Consider the following 23003-nt stretch of genomic DNA (forward strand, 5'->3'; position numbering starts at 1 on the left):
TTCCTGTGTATAACGATTAAATGTATTCACCTGTCCTAGTATTATATTTTTTGCTTCCTAACAAGAAACCCAAATTTGGCTCTGAAATTTTTTAAAAATGTTAATTTGCAGCTAAAGTTTTTCTTTCATGAGCATTAAAAGTTCCTTTAAAAAAAGATGCCACACTAGATTCCAGAGTGACTTTAGTGACTTAAAGTCAGAATCTAAACATCACAAAGTGAATTTTTAGGTACGTGTTACTTTTTTTTTTTTTAAGACAAGAGTCTCACTCTGTTGCCCAGGCTGGAGAGCAATGGTGTGATCTCAGCTCACTGCAAGCTCCGCCTCCCAGGTTCAAACCATTCTCCTGTCTCAGCCTCCCAAGCAGCTGGGATTACAGGCACCCGACACCACGCCCCGCTAATTTTTTTTGTATTTTCAGTAGAGACGGGAATCTCACCACGTTGGCCAGGCTGGTCTCAAACTCCTGCTCTCATGATCTGCCCACCTCGGCCTCCCAAAATGCTGGGATTATAGGCGTGAGCCACCGCGCCCAGCAGGTATATGCTAATTCTCAAATGGGAAAGAAACAGTAACCTTGGGAAGAAAGACTTCCCAAATATAAAAACAAAAAAGGAATGAACAGAAGAGCTCACCGGGAGTTGTTATGATGAATATTGCATGCTCGGGCCATTAGCGCCACAATAATTGGTCGAAAGGCTTTCCCTTTTCCATCAAAGTAGTACTCAGACATTTCCTTAAGTTCTGATGTTGATATGAGCAGTTCCTGAAATACAGTTTCTCTGTGTCACAATGGCATCAAAACTGCACAGAAAGCCAACAGGATTCTTTTTTTTTTGAGATGGAGTTTCGCTCTTGTTGCCCAGACTGGAGTGCAATGGCGCAATCTCAGCTCACTGCAATCTCCGCCTCCCAGGTTCATGCGATTCTCCTGCCTCAGCCTCCCAAGTAGCTGAGATTATCCACCACAACAGGGTTTCACCATGTTGGCCAGGCTGGTCTCAAAATCCTGACGTCAGGTGATCCACCCGCCTCAGCCTCCCAAAGTGTTGGGATTATAGGCATGAGCCACTGTGGCTGGCCAAGATTTCTTCTACAAAACTTTGGTTTGATTTAAGTGTATTCATTTCAATTGAGAAATTCAACACTCTGTGGGCAAGGCTCCCACGCTGCAGTGCCATCCACCTGGCTGTCCTGCAGGCTAGAACATAAACAACGCCTGGATCAGCCCCAAGTGGCCTGAGTGCTAGAACAGATACTGCCACCTGCCCCTGCTGATAGCATCAGACACCAGAAGACTCCAAGAGACAGCAAGAGAGGGAAGAAAGCACTAGGTGGCTAAGGGACTCTGGGCTCATTGACAGGCGGACAGCGAAAGGAACAGGGGCTGGTTTGCAGCTTGAAAGACGGAGGTGGGAGGAGAAAGATGGGGAAGGTGGAAGCCAGTGGCCGTCGGGAGCCTGTGAAGCAGGTCGGGGGTGTCGGTGTCCTGGGTAGGGTAGCAACGTTGTTCAAATTTTTTAATGTTTTAGAGACAAGGTCTTGCTCTGTCACCCAGGCCTCAGGGCAGTGGCACGATCATAACTCACTGCAGCCTCAAACTCCTCAGGGCAAAGCTGTTTATGAGGGGCAGGAAGATAGTAAGGTCACAGCCAAGGAGAAGCAGGGCTCAGTCCATCTGGCTTGGCCTTTACTTGGCAAATGACATTTTGAGGGTTCATAGAGGCCCATGTAAGCACATAGAGCCCATATAAGGCATGGGCTGCCTGATTATAAGGAGCCTACAATTGAACTGGAGAAACATTTTGCAAATATGAAACAATCAATGACGAATCCAGTGGTAGCATGAACAGTGCTATACATTAAACACATTAAAAGTTCAGGGAAGGAAGAGATCAGTATAGGCTAGAAAAACCGAGTATTTCATGGAGGAGATGGGCTTTAATGTGGGATCAGAAGCCTAAACAAGGTTCTGATTCACAAAGAGGGCAAGAGCCTTCCAGCTGACAGGTATGTGTCGCTTGTATCTGCCACTCCAGGACATGCTTGACTAAGTCAGAGTTTATCCCCCGGACACAGTGGGAGCCAATGAACCCTCAGCCCAGCACAGGTGAACACAACAAAGTGGGCCCATCGTTAATTCAGTAAATTACCGACCTAGTGCCAGGCACTGTAACAGACACAGAGGTCAAAAAGGTAAGACAAGCCTTGCCTACAAGGAGCTAAGGGTCTAGATGGGGAGAAGTAAGACGATCACTGCTGTTGACACAACACAGTGTGATGGGTGCGGTGCTGTCAGCCAGGTAAGCTGTCACCTTGGAAGCTGAGACAGGAAAGAGAAGAGCACGAATGAAAGGACTAGGAGCATGGAATTGCCTGGCCTGTGGCAGTGGGGACTGACAAAGGAAAGACTAGAAGCACATGGAGGGGAAGGAGAGGGACAAGTCCTGGGTTCTTCCCAGATTCTCCAAGGAACAGGAAAACAGCAGAACAAACAACTCGTGGGGGAAAAGTAGAGTCTCAGCTGAGTTAAGTCTGAGACCGTCATGGCCGCCCCATGGCGTTCTCAGTGAGCAGTGAGCTACCTGGCTGTGGGAGATGTGATTCAACCTGGAGTAGTGATATTATTTGGGAGATGTAAGTATGGACACGCGTATATAAAGAATAGAGAGAGGAGGGGGCCCATGGAACCCCAGGGAATGGCAGAATGAAAGGAAGTGAGGTGGAGGTGATAAACTGAAGAACATTCTCGGGACAAGGAGGAGGAAGAAAGTGCAGCGTGAAGGGAAGCATGTTTCAAGGAGGACTTACAGTCAATAGTGCTCAATGGTCAGAAAACCAGGAAGTGTCTGCTACTGTAGGCAGCTAGTCAGGTATGAGCAGGGCAGGCGGGGCTCCCCCACCCACAACAGGAAGGTCAGGCGACCATCAGGTGATGGTCAGGCAGTTGTTAACTGTGTCTCTAAAATACTAATTGGTCACAGCTGGTGCCAAGGGACGGCAGTCTCTCCATAGATAGAAAAACCTGAAACTGGTGATCAGCTTCCCAATAAGATCTCAGGAGTTGGGTGAGTCGGCTCAACCATGCACACTACGAGGCAAAATGGCAGAGCTTAACTGGTATATGTCCTTCTAGGAACACTGGGACTGGTATGGGAAGAATGCCTCAAGTGAGCATGCGCAAAACTCCGGTAACCACACAGCATGCTCCCCTCGGGAACACTGGCGGGTCACTGCGCATGCGGGCAGCCCATCCCAAGAGAAGAATCCGGGGAGACGGGATGCAAGTCCCTGGAAGTATGCCAACATCTGAAACCCAAATTCCAACCTCAAACCACACACTTGATCTCTCAGGTCACCAGCTTGGCCCTCTTCCAAGTGTACTTTACTTCCTTCCCTTCCTGCTCTACACTTTCCTCTCCTGCTCTAAAACTTGCCTCTGGTCTCTCCTTCTGCCTTAGGTCCCTCAGTCGAATTCTGTCTTCTAAGGAGGCAAGAACTGAGGTTGCTGCAAACCTGTACAGATTTGCTGCTGGTAACACATCCATTGGATTGAGCACAGGGAAGCTATCAGTGACTCAAGCAAAACCAGCTTCAGAGGAGAGGCTGGAAAGGGGGGCCCAGTGCAATAGTGGAGGGAAACTGAAGGCACTGGACAGAGGCAGAGGGCAGGAGATTCTGTGACGGAAGGGAGGGAGTGAAGCACTGGGTCAGTGGATGGGCCTTTTAAAAATGCAGGTGAAGAAACTGAACACCCAATGGATATAGAAGAGAACATGCCAATGAAAGTTTGCAGACAGAGGGGAGGCCATGTCTGGGGAAGTTCCTAAGGAACTGGGGAAGTGGCTAAGGGACTGCCCCTAGAGAGGGAAGGGACATGACTTCCATGGGTGGGAGGAGAGCAGGCAATCGCCAAAGAAGGTGCAGGCAAGCTGGCCAATTGCGAGAGAATAGGAGCCGAAGGAGTTCTTCTTCCACAGCCCCTACTGTCTGTGAAACAGGAAGTGATGTTGTCATCAGAATATGACAGTCATCAGTGTACTGGGGACTTGAGGAGGAAAGGAGAAAAGTGGGGACTTGTAAAGGGTGAGCAAGCTGAGGGGGGCATACAGACATTTCTGGGAAGCATTTTATTCTTTTATTTATTTATGTATTTATTTATTTTTTGAGGCGGAGTCTTGCTCTGTTACCCAGGCTGGAGTGTAGTGGCGAGATCTCAGCTCACTGCAACCTCCACCTCCTGGGTTCATGCAATTCTTCTGCTTCAGCCACCCAAGTAGCTGGGATTACAGGCGCATGCCACCACCCCCAGCTAATTTTTGTATTTTTAGTAGAGATGGAGTTTCCACCCCATGGGTTCAAGCAATTCTCCTGCTTCAGCCTCCCAAGTAGCGGGGATTACAGGCGCATGCCACCACACCCAGCTAATTTTTGTATTTTTAGTAGAGATAGAGTTTCACCATGTTGGCCAGGCACTTGAACTCCTGACCTCAAGTGATCCCAGCCTCCCAAAGTGCTAGGATTATAGGTGTGAGCCACCGTGCCCAGCCAATTTTTTTCTAAAGACAGAAAAAATGTCTTGCTCTGTCACTCAGGCTGGAGTGCAATGGTGGGATCATGGCTCACTGCAGCCTCAAACTCCTGGGCTTAAGCAGTCCTCTGGCTTTGGCCTCCTAAATTGGTGGGATTACAGGCAGGAGCCACCGTGCCCAACCACGTGAGGTTGGGAACTACTGAAAGTTTTCAGGAAAAAGAGTTGAATGAAGAAAGCCATATTTGGGGCAGACTGGCAATGACATTCAGAATTAGATAAGGAAGAGACAGCTGGAGTCACTGGGAGGTGGTGGGTTTTAAGAGGAAAGGTGGGATAACTCATTGGACAAACATGAGCTACCTGGACCATTTTTTTTCTTCAGGTTCACAATCCTGCCATAACCTCTTTATGGATATTAATACATATTGCCTGGCACTGGGTCACATGTGGTTCTTGCTCAAGAAACATTTGAAACTTAACTATACATGAATCAAGACTGCAAACTGCACTGTACAGATCTGAAAACGTGCATTTTTTTTTTTGTAATCCCAGCACTTTGGAAGGCCAAGGCGGGTAGCTCACCTGAGGTCAGGAGTTCAAGACCAGCCTGGCCAACATGGCAAAACCCCATCTCCACTAAAAATACAAAAATTACCCAGGCGTGATGGTGCACGCCTATACTCTCAGCTACTGAGGAGGCTGAGGCAGGAGAATTGCATGAACCCTGGAGGAAAGGGTTGCAGTGAGCTTAGATTGCACCACTGCACTCAAGCCTGGGTGACACAGTGAAACTCCATCTCAAAAAAAAAAAAACAAAAACAAATTATTATTATAATAAAAAGTAAAATAAAATTTGAGTAAGTTTTGGTAAGCTAAAACATTACATCACAGCAGAATAAAAAACTCACCTTTCTAATGTCCTCATACAGACCTTTCAAGTCTCTCCAACCGAGTTTGAAAGGATCGGTGTATTTTTCACCACTGTGTGTTTTACTGTCCGGGGTTGTGTGATGAAACCTGGGACATGCAAAAATGCACATGACTTCATTTTCAAGTAAGTTTTATATACATATATACTTAGTAGACTCAGATATGGAAAATTCAGCCCAAATACTTGCTAGAAATTCATCATGAATCTGAAAAGGTCATTATAATTTGGAAAAACATACAGAATTCTGTTCTTGCTAAATGACAGATCAATAGATCACTTTTATAAATAGGACCTTGAGAACCCAAAAATTCAAAGATAAACTAAACTATGTTCATTGTGTTCTGCTTTGAGCTCAAACCTTATTACATTCCTGTTTTTTGAATAGGCAGAGATCTACAATTTAGAATAGAAATTTACAGGCAATATAATTAACAATTTTAGGCTGGGTGCTTATGTCTGCAATCCCAGCACTTTGGGAAGCTGAGGGTGGGAGGATCGCTTGAGGCCAGCAGTTCAAGACCAGCCTGGGCAACATAGTGAGCTCCCCATTGCTATTAAAAAAAATTTTTAATAACAATAAATTAAAAAATGGATAAGTTTAGTAGTTGCAGTATGGACTGTAAACTTACCGTGATATACTATATACATTTGGACAGGCAGATGTTAAATGCTTCACAAGATTAATATAGGGTATCTATAAAATAAAAATGTCAAGAAATTTGTAAGAATATTCCTGAAACACTGTAACATTGGATGATAACACCCCCATAATTATAATCTTTATCTTCTAATCACCCATTTATAGGCAGATTGCAAACTTTAGAGAAAGAATAATTTTAAAAGTTTCCTTTTGTTATTACAAAATACTTGTCATTGCAGAAAACATAAATAAGAAAAAAGGAGAAAATAAAAACCATCTTCAGTCCATCCCTTCCCCCAAAGAAAGTCAATTTCCATATTCATATCTATCTTTCCAGACCTGAAAAGTAGTTTTAAAACAATTTCCTTCCATTTAACTAAGATTGGTCAGAGGAAAAAGATTTCAATAGCAAGGAAGGAATTTGTATTTATACAAACACTGTCTATTTTAAGTTCTTATTCCTCAACATACTTTGGAAATGTACTTTTGGATAAATATTGTCAAAAAAAACCAACCCACCTCAGGACATTTTGATATTACACATGGGAGAACAGAGTTTGAAAGCACATAAACCAGGGTGTTAGAAGTAGTTATTCTGGAATGAATTGGATTGTGGGGGTGTTTTGTTTTATTCCTTCTTTTGGTAGATATTTTCTGATTCTTCTCTAATGAACACGTATCACTCTAGCCATATTACAATGACAATGAAGGTTGACTTCGCCAGGCAGCAAAGTAGTTAGTCTGAGTTTCATTCTTTCCCTGGCAGCATTAGGTATTCATTAAACCAGTAAGAACTTTCATGATGTCCCAGGCAATTACAATGTAACAAGAAAACAAAGTGACAATCCTTCCTCATGCTTTATATGACAACCTATGTCTTTCAGTCTACCTGGGTAATTAATTCATATGAGTTCATTATTTTATTACAATACTTATAAATAAGGGCATCTTAATGGAAGAGTAAAAATTCTTCAGTAAGAGACTTAATAATTATTATCAGGTCTCTAGTAATAGTTATTATTATTAGAAATCCTGAGCAAAAGTGATCCTCCTGCCATGGCCTCCCCAAGTGCTGGAATTACAGGTGTGAGTCACTGCACTTGACCAAATAACTATGATTAGTTATAATAACTAACTGAACTATTCTAACTGAATAACTTTTTAGTTATTCAGTTAGAGAACTCTAATCTGGGTTGAAGGATTAAAATTACATAGCTAATTAGTACAGGGGGCGCTTTTCACCACCAAGTGGCCTAAAATTTATTAGTAGCATGGACTTTGGAAGACAGATCTCGGTTCAAATCTCAACATCTGTGTTACTTTGTGACGTCTTTCTGATAATACCCACTCATGGAGACAGGTGGAGATTAATTTAGAGAGCATATATAAAGCTCTTAGCTCTGAGCCTAGTACACAGTATACATTTAATACAGTATCTATTCAATCAAGCTACTATTTTCTGCTTTAAAGGTACTTTAGAGCAGTTTTCCAATGTGAGGTTAGAAGTGCTCAGAAAAGCAGTGAAGTATGAAAAGAGAAGGGCAACAGTCATTTTCTAATTCCGATTTTGTTCCTTACCTTTCCCTCATACACTCTCTGAAAGTCAACCTTGCCCTCTCACGAATTTACTTTTATTTTTCCAGGCTGGAGTGTAGTGGTGCAATCATAGTTCACTGCAGCCTCAATCTCCTGGGCTCAAGCTATCCTCCCACCTCAGCCTCCTGAGTAGCTGGGACTACAGGAACATGCCACAACGCCTAGCTGATTTTTAAAATTTTTAGTAGACACGAGGTGTATCAGTACATTTTCACATTGCTATAAAGAAATACCCAAGACTGGGTATTTTATAAAAGAAAGAGGTGTAATTGACTCACAGTTCTAAACGGCTGGGGAGGCCTCAAGAAACTTACAGTCATGGCAGAAGGAAAAGGGAAAGCAAGGCACCTTCTCACTAGGCAGCAGGAAGGAGAATGAACACGGGAGGAACTACCAATCACTCATAAAACCGTCAGATCTCATAAGAATTCACTGTAACAAGAACAGCATGGGGGAATCTGCCCCTACGATCCAACTGCCTCCACACAGGCCCTCCCTTGACACATGGGGATTAAAATTCGAGATGAGATTTGGGTAGAGACACAGAACCAACCGTATCATTTTGCCCCTTGCTCCTCCCAAATCTCATATCCTCACTTTTCAAAAGCAATCATTCCTTCCCAACAGTCTCCGAAAGTCTTAACTCATTCTAGCATTTAACTCAAAAGTCCAAGTCCAAAGTCTTACCTGAGACAAGTCAAGTCCCTTCCACCTATGAACCTGTAAAATCAAAAACAAGTTAGTTACATCCAAGATACAATGGGGGTACAGGCATTAGTTAAATGTTCCCATCCCAAATGGTAGAAACTGGCCAAAACAAAGGGGCTTACAGGCCTCATGCAAGTCCAAACCCAGCAGGGCAGTCATTACTTAAAGCTCCAAAATGATCTTTGACTCACATCTAGGTCACACTGATGCAAAGGGTGGGCTCCCAAGAACTTGGGTAGCACTGCCTCTGTGGCTTTGCAGGGTTCAACCCCCACCACTATTCTCATGGACTGGCACTGAGTGCCTGCAGCTTTTCCAGGTGCACAGTGGAAGCTGTTGGTAGATCTACCGTTCTGGGGTGTAGAGGATGGTGGCCCTCCTTTCACAGCTCCATTAGGCAGTGCCCCAGCGGGAACTCTGTGTGGGGGCAGCAACCCCACATTTCCCTTCTGCACTGTCCTAGCAGAGGTTCTCTAAGAGGGTTCTCCCCCTTCAGCAGACTTCTGCCTGGGCATTGAGGCGTTTCCATACATCCTCTGAAATCTAGGCAGAAGTTCCCAAATTGTTGTCTGCTGTGCACCTGCAGGCTCAACAGCACATAGAAGCCACCAAGGCTTGGGGCTTATACCCTCTGAAGCAATGGCCCAAGCTGTACCTTGGCCCCTTTTAGCTACAGCCGGGAAGCAGGGCACCAAGCCCCAAGGCTGATACTGCACAGAGCAGCAGAGCCCTGGGCCCAGCCCATGAATCCATTTCTCCCTCCTAGGCTTCCTGGCCTGTGATGGGAGGGGCTGCAGAGAAGGTCTCTGCCGTGCCCTGGAGACATTTTCCCCATTCTCTTGGCTATTAACATTGGGCTCCTTGTTACTTATGCAAATTTCTGCAGCCAGCTTTAATTTCTCCCCGGAAAATTCTTTTCTATCACATCTTTAAACTTTTATGCTCTGCTTCCCCTTTAAATTTAAGTTCCAATTTCAGATCGTCTCTCTAAAGCTCAAAGTTCCACAGACCTCTAGGGTGGGGCAAAATGCCGCCAGTCTCTTTGCTAAAGCATAGCAAGAGTGACCTTTGCCCAATTCCCAGGAAGTTCCTCAACTCCATCTGAGACCACCTCAGCCTGGACTTCATTGTCCATATCACTTTCAGCATTTTGGTCAAAGCCATTCAACAAGTCTCTAGAAAGTTCTAAACTTTCCTACATCTTCCTTTCTTCTTCTGAGCCCTCCAAACTATTCCAACCTCTGCTTGCTACCCAGTTCCAAAGTAATTTCCACATTCTCAGGTATCTTATATCAATGCTGACTACTTTGGTACCAATTATCTGTATTGGTCTGTTCTCACACTGCTATAAAGAAATTACCCATGACTGGGCAATTTATAATTATAGGAAAGAGGTTTAATTGACTCACAGTTCTGGATGGCTGGGGAGGCCTCAGAAACTTATAATCATGGGGAAGGAGGAGAAACAAGCACCTTCTTCACAAGGCGGCGGGAGAGAGAATGAACACAAGAGGAACTACCAAACACTTATAAAACCATCAGATCTTGTGAGAACTCCCTATCATGAGAACAGCATGGGGAAATCCACCCCCATGATCCAATTACCTCTACCTGGTCTCTCCCTTGACCCTCCCTGGTCCCCAGTTATAATTGGGGATTACAATTCGAGACAGATGTGGGTGGGGACACAGAGCCAAACCATATCAGAAGGTCTCACTAAGTTGCCCAGGCTGGTCTGGAACTCTTGAGCAAAAGCGATTCTCCTGTCTCGACCTCCCAAAGTGTTGGGATTACAGGCATGAGTCACCACACTCAGCCAAAGAGAAAGTGCTAGGTAAGAAACAAAGACCTAGCCGTGTGCCAATCCTCAAGCATGGGGGATTACTTGAGTCCAAGAGTTCAAGACCAACCTGGCCAACACAGAAAGTCCCCATCCCTAAAAAAAAAATTTAAAAAAAAAATCAAAGATATACTGAGAAGTGATTTGGCATGATCACATGCACACTGGTTTTTATCCTATTGCAATATTTGTTCACACTACTAGTGAAGTCAGGAAAATGTACAACCATTAGGAGGTAGTAGCTCTGGTGGAGAGCAAGACTTGGCTTAATTATTGCTGCTATTTGTCCCTGTGGCTTAGTTACTGTAGTTCTGTGTCCCCAAGGACTATCAGGCCCTGAAGAAACCAAAACACACATGCTTGAGGCAGACACCAGAATGCTAACATATTAACGTACAGTGAAAAGCATCACTGACACACACACATCAGAAATACATGGTCTTGGCATCACGAGTCCACACAATCCCTCCTTGTCATCATTCGGGTGGAGAGGGAAGCCATAAAGCATATTCTCTCCAGAAAAGCACACCTTCCCTGGCTAAGGTTGCTTGGTGGGCATGAAATTTTTTTCAAAAGAAGTGTCAGGCCAGGTGTGGTGGCTCATGCCTATAATACCAGCACTTTGGGAGGCTGAGGGGGGTGGATCACTTGAGGTCAGGAGTTCCAGACCAGCCTGGGCAACACAGTGAAACCCCAACTCTACTAAAAATACAAAAATTAGCTGGGCGTAGTGGTGTAGGCCTGTAATCCCAGCTACTTGGGAGTCTGAGGCAGGAGAATTGCTTGAACCTGGGAGGTGGAGGTTGCAGTGAGCCGAGATTCCGCCACTGCACTCCAGCCTGGGAGACAGAGTGAGGCTCTGTGTCAAAACAAAAAACAACAACAACAACAACAAAAGCATGTAGTGGCATAAGAGGGTGGATATACCCATCTCTTCAACTACTGGCCTCATCTGTGGAACTAGAAATGTCTGAAGTCTGGAGAGAACAGCCCTGAAATGGATCCCAGCAAAGCCTACCTTCCTCCTTTAAGCCTCTTTTCCCACGTGCCCCTCACCCCCCCATTCTGTTCTCTTTACTGTCTAGCCTTGTCTAGTTGCCCAGCTGCCATTTGGTCTCCAAATGTCTTTTTTGCTTTTGATTTTTCAGAGATAGGGTCTCACACTGTTGCCCAGGCTGGAGCGCATTGGCACTATCATAATAAATAGCTCACTGTAATCTTGAACTCCTGAAATCCAACGATCCTCCTCCCTCAGGCTCCTGAGTAGCTAGGACTACAGGCATGCACCACCACACTTGGTGATGTTTTTCTATTTTTTGTAGAGAGAGAGTCTCGCCATGTTGCCTAGGTTGGTCCCAAACTCCTGGCCTCAACCGATTCTTCCACCTCAGCCTCCCAAAGCGCTGGGATTACAGGTGTGAGCCACTGCACCTGGCACAAGCCTCGTTTTGGATAATTTGTGATATGCATCCATTTGGTACAAAGTAGATATTTATAAGTGTTATATATTTCATACTGGGAAATTATGTTTGATGAGAACACGGACACAAAATCTGAATTTAAAAAGTACTAAATTCAAATAAACTTAAATAACAGTGAGTCCATAGATTTTGCACAGTTATGCTAACAGCATGGGCCTACCCCATGCCACACTGAGAATCATTATAAAGTGCAGAAGGGCTCACAGGGGCTAAACTGATCAGAAGCGGAGAAAAGGGAGATTGGAACCCAAAGGCAGCAGAGGAGACCCTGAAAGAATGGGCTGTCGCTGAGATTCTGACTTTAGATGACTCCAGGGGTTCTCTCCTCCTGACAGCCTCGGGCCTTTCTCCTTCCAGTGCCATTCCAGCCCCATCCAGGTATGCTCTCCTCCCGAAGCCACTGCTGGACACCTAAGGTCCGGTCCACCCTAGCACCAGCCCTGCATTCTCCACAAGACCTTTTCGGACTATTCCGAGGCCGATTTGATCCTCCGTTTCTCGGAGAGAGCTCTGAGCACCTTTGGCTCTAAAATTTCAGACAAGATCTGTCTTCCCCCAACTCGAAAGTAAATAGCTGCAGCCGCTCTCCAGGCTTAACCTTGTCCATATCGCAGCGGTCAATCTGATCGCTCCCGCGCTTCCCCCAGGACCCGGCTACCACCGCTTTTTCCACTGCCCCAAACGCTCCTGGGATCCCCAAGACATCGCTTTCTGCACCCCCGTGTAGGGCGCCCCTACTTCAATCCAACGCTCGGCTCCGTCCCACCGCGGGCACCCCTCCGCTCTGGAGTACCACCCCGGAGCTACCCCGTGAGCCCCCGTGTCGCGATGCACGTGCTCCCTGCTCCCATTCATTCCGCCCGCCGCTGTCATTGGAGCCGTGACCTCTGAGCCCCGCCGGGCGCGCGCCTCCCAACCTCACCTGCGCGTGGGCGTCGGCAGCTGCTGGCGGCCCCGGCGGTCCCGCAAGGCCAGGGAAGCCGGGCCCGGGCCTCCGCGCCGCCGGCCTCCAGGAGCAGCCGCGCAGCCACCGCCACCAGCGCGAGGCCATGGTCGGAGTCTGAAAGTCGCGGCAGGACGGCGGCTCCGCCTCTGGCCCGCGATCCTCCTCCAGGGACCCGGAGCCGGAAACCTGGCACAGGAAGCGCTTCGGCCACACCCGGGCTCGCAGTTCGCTCCTCCCCGCGTATGGCCCGGCTGCCACCGCCGGGACCTCGAGTACCTGCCACTCCGCAGCCAGCGGGGACCCCGGCCGCTCCCGGGAGGCGGCGGGGCAGGGGCGCGCGTAGACCGGGTCTGGGGACCCCGAGCGTGACCTTCCCCGGGGCGAGCCTCCTATCCCCACCCCTTCCCGGAAGCCGTGCAGGGGGACTGGCCACGCCTCCAGTCATAGAAAAATGTCCCTGTGGGGACCTTTCATTAGCAAGAAATAGCACCGCGCGCGACTCTTGCAGTCACTAAGTCTTGTTCTGCGTGGTTAGGCAGAAACATAACTCAGAGAATCGGGTTCCCGCTCCGCAGCCTAAGCCAGAGGCGATGGTTTCCCTGGCAGTGCTTCCTACTGCTTCCCTTGGCAGTGACCTGCCACGCTGTGGTCGGCTGCCTTTGCAATCTGTTCTTGAAGGAAGTTCCAGCCCATCGCATCTTCCTAGGAACGTGTTGACCACGATCAGGGCTGTTGTGAAATAGGAGCTAAATTAGCCCAGTCTCTTGACTTTTGGACTCTCCTCGGAACGCCTTGTAGGTATAGTTTGGCAATCTTGCTCACACATGGGTGTGAACCTGCGTGTACCCAGCCCGGGAGATACTGGAGTCTGCACAGGATTAGTACCCCTCATGGGTTAGAAATACGTTTTTTCCTTAGCTCTAAGGCCAGATCTACTGGTGCTAAGAGATAGCGTGTTTCTAACAGAAATTAAGTGATATAGTTAAGCATTCTGTGCATGCACTCAAACACAGAGCCAGTGAGAGAGGGTAAGCATTAGAGATACGGAAATGCAATTTAGTACTGAAAAAATTCACTCTAATGAGGAAATAGTCCAGCAAATAGGTAATTGCAGTTCTCTGATTCATGTATTTTCTCATTCTTCTTGCGTTAAAGAATGCAGTAGCCTCATAGCTGGGTACATTAATTTCATATTTAGTCGTGTGGGTTTTTATGGAATGAAGACATCATAGACTGTATAAAGACATCTGTGAAAATAAGCCAGTTTGATGGTTTTTTTAAATCTTGAAGAATGGCACGTAAAAATATGCAAAGTGCTTTACGAGTAAATGTTAATATGCACCTGTAGTTTATCTTGGTATAGATTAGGTTTATATATTAAGAAACATCCCACAGGTAGAACTTGCTAAATAGAGTGTGGCAATAAGCACTCAGGTTGTACTTGATAATCCTATGACTAAGACATTATCATTTGCCCTTTTTTGTATATAAAGATAAGGAAACATATAGAGAAAATACCATATTGTCAAATAAGTATCACACTCAAGCTCACACAGTGGACAAGTATGGCACTATACAATTTTGTCAGACCATGTTCATTTAGAGATTGCTTGGCCACATTAAAACAGACAACATTGCTCTTAAAAAGATGCTGTAGGTTGGGCGCATTGGCTCAGCCTGTCATCCCAGCACTGTGGGAGGCTGAGGCAGGTGGATCACTTGAGATCAGGAATTTGAGACCCGCCTGGCCAACATGATGAAACCCATCTCTACTAAAAATGCAAAAATTAGCTGGGCATGGTGGTGCAAGTTCTGTAATCCCAGCTACTTGGGAGGCTAAGGCAGGAGAATCAGTTGAACCTGGGAGGCAGAGGTTGCAGTGAGCCAAGATTGTGCTACTGCACTTCGCCCTAGGTAACAAAGTGAGACTCTGTCTTTTAGAAAAGAGAAAAAAGGATGCTGTAGTATTGCAAGGCTAAGTAGGGAAAGCAAATGAATTTCCTCAAGACTTCCAACATTACTGTATAGCTAAACTCTTGAGAAAAAACAGTAACCTACCAATTGGACATGCGGAATTCACAAGTAGTTCTTTTAACCCAGCTAGGCCAAGCATGAGTTGAGGAAGTTAAAAACATTATCTGAGTTGTGCAGGTAACTGCTAAAGAACAGACTTCTTTAGTCTATTTCGCTGCCCTTAGACAAATGTAAGAGCCAGTACAGATGGAACAAAATGGCCTATGTGTAACTGAAAGTGATCAAGGCTGTTGTTTTGATGTTGGAGTATTAGGTACCCTCGAAGACATTTTGTTGCCATATTGATGATACTGTTTAAAACATAATATCTACAATAGGACCAGGTTTTATAGCCAAAGAGATTGTAAATATAATACCAGGCCAGACAGAGTGGGTCATGCCTGTTATCACAGCACTTTGGGAGGCCGAGGTGGCAGGATTGCTTGAGGTCAGGATGTCGAAACCAGCCTGGGTAACATAAGCAAGACGCTGTCTCTACAAAAAATAAAATTAGCCAGGCGTGGTGGTGTGTGCCTGTAGCCCTAGCTACTCAGGAGCCTGAGGCGGGGAAGTTTGCTTGAGCCCAGAAGTTGGAGAGTTCAAGGCTACAGTGAGTTGTGATCATGCCACTGCACTCCAGCCTGGATGAAAGAGTGGGACACCGTCTCCAAATAAATAAATAAATAAATAAATAAATAAATAAATAAATAATCATATGTGTTACTGTGTCTTGATTTACAGTACTGTGTGAAACAGCTCATCCTGTTGTTACTAAATAAATGATCAATGAATTATCCGAATTATCGTACTCTGGTAAGCACATTCATTGAGAGAAAATGTTCAAACATTTGCAGTGAAAGCTAGTTTCACTCACTTTTGTTGTTGTTGTTGTTAGTTTTTGTGGATTTCATAGCCTTATGCAAAACCGAATTCTAAAGAATTTAATGTTGACAGTACTGATTTTCCTGAGATCTTAAGATAGGGAGTTAGTATGCTTTTGGAATTCTCTGGGGTTTTTAGTCTATGACTTATTAGCTTGTTAAAGCATCAAATGAGTGAGGATTGAATACGCCTGAGGTAGCCTTCTTTGTTCCACGGCTGGTGATCACATGTATTGACCAGCAGCTGTCTTGCTGGGACATGCATCAAGCGGTACAACATGATAACTACTAATGGAACGTGATATGCTGCCCCTGCCCTACCAATGTTAGATCATCATAAAGGAGATTGTGCTAATTACATAATCTAGTTAAGTCCACACAGAGACTCTCCCACAAAAGAAGAAAATATACTGTTGGTTCTTCCACTTATAATCATATTGTCCAGTTTTCTGGTGTGAATGCTAAAATCTGCCACTTTTTGATTGACTATACATTTATTCCCCCAGGATGCTACCTTATAATACATCATGGTCTTAAGGGAACATATGAAGGGCTAAATATGGCCCATATGGCCCGTATTAGCCTGTTTCTATTACTCATTTGAGGAAGCTAGAAAATTGCTGTTGTAACTGACATTTAGTTCACTTAAGCCTGGATGGAATAAATTGGTGTTACTCCAGACAGTGGAGCAAATTGTCCTAATGCTACCTTTCTCCAGTGATTTGAAATGTTATTTTCACTATATAGGAAATTATTTTACAGCTTTTTGTTGTTTCTGTGCTTTTTATTGAGTTCCATTGATCTTTGCATCTATTTTTAGAATAGCAATATTTTTTATTGTATTCTTTTAATTTTTAATACAAGCAAACTTGTTTCTCTTGCTTAAAAAACTTATCTGTTTATTTTTTCAGATTTGCACACTAAGATTGTCTATTTCTTCAAAAAAAATCCTGCTAGGCTATTAATTGGATTCCTATTATGTTTATTAAATAATTTAGTGACACATTTTGACAATAAATCTCTATCCAGAAACAGGATTTTTGTCTCTTAGTTTTAAAGTTTTATTAATACACCTACTCTCTTCTGGTTTTTTCTTTCTGTTTCAATGCTTAGGATTGGAAAAACAGATTACGAGTTTAGGTATTGTTTATAAAATAAGAGTAAATACGTTTTAAGAATCTAAAGCGTGTTCAAAGCTTTCTTTTCCTCTACAGTTTTGAAAATACAGTACATGTGTTTCAGTGTATGGACTTCCTGAGACATGGTTTGTCTCTGCAGAGGCAATTTCTAAACTTTTAGCTTTGTGGGTGGGCATCTATCAAATGTGGGATCTACAGCAGTTTTATGCATCTAGTAAGCCATGTATTACCTGGTCTTAAATTATTTGTGTATCTTCTATACCTGTTTCCTTTTGCTAATTGTGTTTCCAAAGGGCAGAATGCATGTGATTATGTGCCTAATGGATTTTGGTTCCATTGAATTAACTAGTACTATACTTGTAATTCTGTAATGCAGCTCACCTCCATTTAAAAATATATATTTTTGGGCTGGGTGCAGTGGCTCATGCCTGTAATCCCAGCACTTTGGGAGGCCGAGGTGGGCAGATTGCCTGAGGTCAGGAGTTTGAGACCAGCCTGACCAACATGGTAAAACTCCATCTCTACTAAAAATACAAAATTAGCCGGGCATAGTGGCACATGCCTGTAATCCCAGGTACTTGGGAGGCTGAGGCAGGAGAACTGCTTGAACCTGGGAGGTGGAGGTTGCCGTGAGCCGTGATCACGCCATTGCACTCTAGCCTGAGGAACAAGAGAGAAACTCCATCTTAAAAAGAATATATATGTATGTGTCTGATTAAAATATATATATATATTTTAAACACAGATAGTCATGTATAATTAGACTAATAATATTAACTCTAAAAAATTATTTTAAGCAAATATTTTAGTGAGTTAAGTATATATATATGTGTGTGTATATATATATATATATATATATATGTCTGATTTACCTTCCATGAGTGAAGATCTTTGAAGACAGGGTATGTGTCTTCCCGTTTTAAACTTTTTCCATTTCCTAGCCTCTTGAACAGTTCCAGGATGTACTGTCCTACATGCATGTTGGCTAGGTCGTGTTGAAATGTCAAAGTAGCTTTTAAATAACAAAGCATGAAGAAAATAGTGACTTGAGTTTCTTGAAGAACCATAGACTTTCTAAGGGATATTAGTGTTGTGTATGTAACAAATGAGAACATTAAGAAAGATGTTTTATTTTATCAGCTATGTTGCCTGTTGATCCTGTTAAAGAAAATTATGTTCATAAAGTGAAAAACTGTATTTTTTCAATCTCCTTCCCAACTCCTTTCAAATCAAGAGTATGTCTTGTAGCAGTTTCAAAGATTAGGCATTATTTTTTCACAATACAAATACTTAACTCACTAAAATATTTGCTTAAAATAATTTTTTAGAGTTAATATTATTAGTCTAATTATACATGACTATCTGTGTTTAAAATTCAAATACTTGGAGATGTCATTCTTAGAAATCACACTTTGATACTTAGTTTCAACTTAAAGTTGTCTTACAAGGAAAATATGCTTTTGTGAAAAAGAGGAAAATGAGTTAAATTGTTATCTTAGATATACTTTATCTAATGGTCTCTCATAAAGTCTCAATTTTTTCTCATAATATAAATGAATTTGGGCCGGGCGCGGTGGCTCAAGCCTGTAATCCCAGCACTTTGGGAGGCCGAGGCGGGCGGATCACGAGGTCAGGAGATCGAGACCATCCTGGCTAACACGGTGAAACCCCGTCTCTACTAAAAAAATACAAAAAACTAGCCGGGCGAGGTGGCGGGCGCCTGTAGTCCCAGCTACTCGGGAGGCTGAGGCAGGAGAATGGCGTAAACCCGGGAGGCGGAGTTTGCAGTGAGCTGAGATCTGGCCACTGCACTCCAGCCTGGGTGACAGAGTGAGACTCCTTCTCAAAAAAAAAAAAAAAAAAAAAAAAAATATATATATATATATATATATATATATATATATATAAATGAATTTGGGTTAAAAATAGGACTTTTTTTGTAGTTTCTTAAGTGAATTTGTCCTAGGAAAAATATTGTTTTACCATGCATCATAAGAAATCCATAAAAATTTTAGAACCATCCAGTAGAACTAATTTTTCCCGAACAGCATAAACATAGACAGTGTGGTACATCTCTTATGAAAAAAATTAATAATATATTTTCAGAAGAGGTTTATTCTTTGAATTTTCTTCCATTAAGTCTCTATTCTTAAAAATTATTAAGCCAGGTGCAGTAGCTCCGTCCTGTAATCATAGCACTTTGGGAGGCCAAAGTGAGAGGATCACTTGAGCCCAGGAGGTTAAGGCTGCAGTGATCCATGATTGTGCCTCTGCACTCCAGCCTGGATGACAGAGTGAGCCTGTGTCTCAAAAAAAAACCAAAACAAACAAACAAAAAAAATGCTGAAAGATGACTTCAGTTTGTAAATTTGTTTTTCCTGCCTCAGGAAGTTCTAGAAAATATTTTGGACCTTGATTTATCTGTTTCAGAAACAGACGATTTTATCCAGCTTGTAAGTGGCGAAAAGACAGTGTTTGGATCCATTCCACTGGCTCACCAATATGGAGGCCACCAGGTAAGAGTAGCAACAGCACCACTTCCCTTATGCAAATAGAATTATGTGATGGAAATGCTGTCCTACTAAAGAAATTATTTTACATTAAGTTTTAAATTAGTGCATTGGGAGTTCAACAAGATGTGTCTAAAGGAATATGCCATCAGAGGATGTTTCTAGATTAGCTGATGTGATTTCTTCCTGTGCTAAAGCTGGAGGCTAATTCTTTGAATGGAATGGAGAATACTGGGGCAGCATAAATATAAATTTTCTGTGGATTATTGCTAGAGAACTCATTCAGTTCACTTCTGGCACTTTTGGCAAAATTAGGTAGTACAATGTGTCAATATAAAAGGACAATTAAGCTGGGTGCAGTGGCTCATGCCTATAATCCCAGCACTTTGGGAAGCCAAGGCAGGCAGATTGCTTGAGTCTAGGAGTTCAAGACCAGACTGGGCAACATGACGAAACCCTGTCTCTACAAAAATTAGCCAGGCATGGTGAGACGTGCCTGTAGTCCCAGCTATTTAGGTGGCTAAAGTGGGAGGATTGCTTGAGTCTGGGAGGCAGAGGTTGCAGTGAGCCGAATTTGTGCTGCCACACTGCAGCCTGGGTGACAGAGTGAGACCCTGTCTCAAAAAATAAATAAATATAAAACAATGACAAAGAAGGACAAATAGATTATAATTATATCAAGATAGCCATAAAACAATTTACAGCTACTAGAATGGCAGTAAATCAAGATTCCTTGGGGGTGTTATTTGTACTGCAGAAATCAGGAAGGAATTAAGAAACATTCTGGAAATTCGGCAAGATGTTAAGCAAGAAATTAAGCAACAAGTTCAGGGTAGGGTATCTGACTAATTAAAAACAGAAACAGGAACATAGAACCAGTTGTTGTGACTGTGACTTTCCTGTAAGCTAGATAAGACTAACACTCTCTGGTGGTTTGGGGGCTTTTTGGTAATACTAGTTTGCTCAGAAGCAATTTGTAAGACACATAGTAAAGTATCGTAAGATTGGTGTAGGATTGGCTGGGCGTGGTGGCTCAAGCTTGTAATCCCAGCACTTTGGGAGGCCGAGATGGGCGGATCATGAGGTCAGGAGATCGAGACCATCCTGGCTAACACAGTGAAACCCCGTCTCTACTAAAAAAATACAAAAAACTAGCTGGGAGAGGTGGCGGGTGCCTGTAGTCCCAGCTACTTGGGAGGCTGAGGCAGGAGAATGGCGTGAACCCGGGAGGCGGAGCTTGCAGTGAGCTGAGATCCGGCCACTGCACTCCAGCCTGGGTGACAGAGCGAGACTCTGTCTCAACCAAAAAAAAAAAAAAAAAAAAGATTGGTGTAGGATTAAATTAGGAAATACATGTAAAGTGCTTAACATGTTAACTATTACAATTATTATAACATCAGGTTCTGGTTTGCTGGGTTAGTTATAGCCTTTCTTCTTCAAAGTCCTATAGACAAAAAGACAAAGTAATCAAGCCATTAGGAGGACTTTAAGGGTCACCTGTGACAAACTTGAACATCAATTTCTTTTTCTTTTCATCTTTTAAGTTCAGGGGTACATGTGCAGGATGTGCAGGTTTGTTACATAGGTAAATGTGTGCCATGGTGGTTTACTGCACAGATCATCCCATCACCCAGTTATTTATTTATTTATTTATTTATTTATTTATTTATTTATTTATCTATTTAGTGTATTTATTTTGAGATGGAGCTTTGCTCTGCTCTGTCACCCATGCTGGAGTGCAATGGCATGATCTCGGCTCACTGCAACCTCCGCCTCTTGGGTTCAAGTGATTCTCCTGCCTCAGCCTCTCAAGTAGCTGGGATTACAGGAACACGCCACAATGCCAGGCTAAATTTTTTTTGTGTGTGTGTATTTTTTCTAGAGACAGAGTTTCACCATGTTGGGCAGGCTGGTTTCGAACTCCTGACCTCAAGTGATCTGCCTGCCTTGGCCTCCCAAAGTGCTATGATTATGGACATGAGCCACTGCTCCCAGCCCCCATCACCCAGTTATTGAACTCAGTGTCCATTAGCTATTCTTGTTGATGCTCTCCCTGCCCCCACCCCCCACAGGTGTCCAGTGTGTGTTGTTCTTCTCTGGCGTGTCCATGTGTTCTCAGTCGGCTCCAACTGAAAACTGAGAAGATGCAGTGTTTGGTTTTCTGTTCCTGTGTTTGTTTGCTGAAGGTAATGGCTTCCAACTCCATCCATGTCCCTGCAAAGTACATGATCTTATTCCTTTTTACGGCTGTCATGGGCCAGACTCTTGACAATATTCAGTGATTCACCAAGCGCACATTTCATGTTTATTATACTTTATGCATAGTATGTATCCTACTCTGTTCGGGCTGCTGTAACAAAATGCCTTGGACTGGGTAATTTGTAAACAACAGAAGTTTATTGCTCCCAGTTCTGGAGTTCAGGAAGTCCAAGATCAAAGCATCTACACATGTGGTATCTTTTGAGGGTTCTCTGCTTCATAGATGACGCCTTCTCACTTGTCCTCACATGGCAGAAGGGGAAGGCAGCCCTCTGGGGCCTCTTTTATAACGACACGAATCCCAATCATGAGGATAGAGCCCTCGTGACCGAATCACCTCCTAAAGACCTTAATTTCTAATACCATCACTTTGGTGGTTGGTTATCGACATAGGAATTTTGGGGTGATGAAAACTGTCAGACTGTAGCAATGTGTTTTTATAAGATTTCCATTTCAGAAATTCCCTCAAAATATTCATGTTTAAATAAATGATGGGTTATTTATTTTTACAGCGTCTCTTTCTCTCTAATTTCATCTGGATGAAATGATACCATTACATGTGGGCCTATAATAACTGTGTAGGTCTTTTTGCTTCTGGTGATTGGATATGATGTTCCAGTCACAGACTATTGGTATGACTGGTATAACACTACTAATTTTCGTGGCTGTGACATGTATATGCAGTTTATCTGAATTCCAAGCCACAATCTTAACGGTTTAAATGGTCTCAAGTATTACTTCTAATAGGACATTAGTAGAATTTTCATCTCTAGATCTTCACATATGCAGAGATATTTCCATTGTGCTTTTGTCCTAACATTTGCCCAGGAGCCACTGTGGTACAGTGAGAATAGTGCTAGATAGGAAAAAAGAATATGTGAAACCTAGAGCTGGCCCTACAGGAACTCACTTTGTGACTTGGGCAAGTCACTTAAACAATCCGACCCTCATTTTCACCATCTAAAATGAGTTTAGGCTGGGCACGGTGGCTCATGCCTGTAATCCTAGCACTTTGGGAGGCCAAAGTGGGAGGATTACTTGAGCCCAGGAGTTTGAGACCACAGGCTAGGCAACATAGGGAGACCCTGTCTCTACAGGAAAAAAAAAATTAGAAAAATAATTAGCTAGATGTGGTAGTGCACACCTGTAGTCCCAGCTACTCGGGAGGCTGAGGTGGGAGGATCGCTTGAGCCTGGAAATCAAGGCTTCAGTGAGCCATGATCATGCCACTGCCCTCCAACCAGGGCAGTAGAGTGAGACTCAAAATAAATAAATAAAATAAAATAAAATGAGGTTAGACTAGAACCCCCTATGTCTTTCAGTGTTAATATTGAGGAATGTGATTCAGTGGCTGTTCATGAAGTAACGTTTAGAATAATAGATTAAGCTCATATGTTTTTTCAAAGTGACTACATTTTATTGCTCAGAAAAAGATACATGAAAATAAATATCCAGATTAGTATTGTGGATGAGTCCTGACTATATGAATAATACAGTCAACCAAAAACTACTTATTGGCCCTTTC

At 43.5% G+C, this 23003-nt stretch overlaps 1 protein-coding gene across 5 annotated transcripts in view; it reads right to left on the reverse strand.

The window, feature by feature from the left end:
• The window catches only part of PDSS1 (decaprenyl diphosphate synthase subunit 1), a 50817-nt gene extending 37533 nt beyond the window's left edge, over positions 1 to 13284 (reverse strand). Inside the window, exons 1-5 of one of the 5 annotated variants that reach the window (XR_004059921.1) lie at positions 12653 to 13280; positions 8389 to 8421; positions 6095 to 6159; positions 5443 to 5551; positions 636 to 766 (exon numbers count right to left, since the gene is read on the reverse strand). Coding sequence is in view for 1 of the 5 variants with exons in the window: in XM_010381453.2 (XP_010379755.1) it covers positions 636 to 766; positions 5443 to 5551; positions 6095 to 6159; positions 8389 to 8421; positions 12653 to 12781 (467 nt within the window). In the remaining 4 variants the exon portion in view is untranslated. Of the gene's footprint in view, positions 1 to 635; positions 767 to 5442; positions 5552 to 6094; positions 6160 to 8388; positions 8422 to 12652 lie in introns of all 5 variants that reach the window. The other 4 variants (XR_004059919.1, XR_004059920.1, XM_010381453.2 and 1 more) reach the window with 4 other exon arrangements.
• Positions 13285 to 23003: the final 9719 nt, after the last annotated feature.

This window comes from Rhinopithecus roxellana, chromosome 11 (assembly GCF_007565055.1).
Source record: "Rhinopithecus roxellana isolate Shanxi Qingling chromosome 11, ASM756505v1, whole genome shotgun sequence".
In the NCBI taxonomy this organism is placed as follows: Eukaryota; Metazoa; Chordata; class Mammalia; order Primates; family Cercopithecidae; genus Rhinopithecus; species Rhinopithecus roxellana.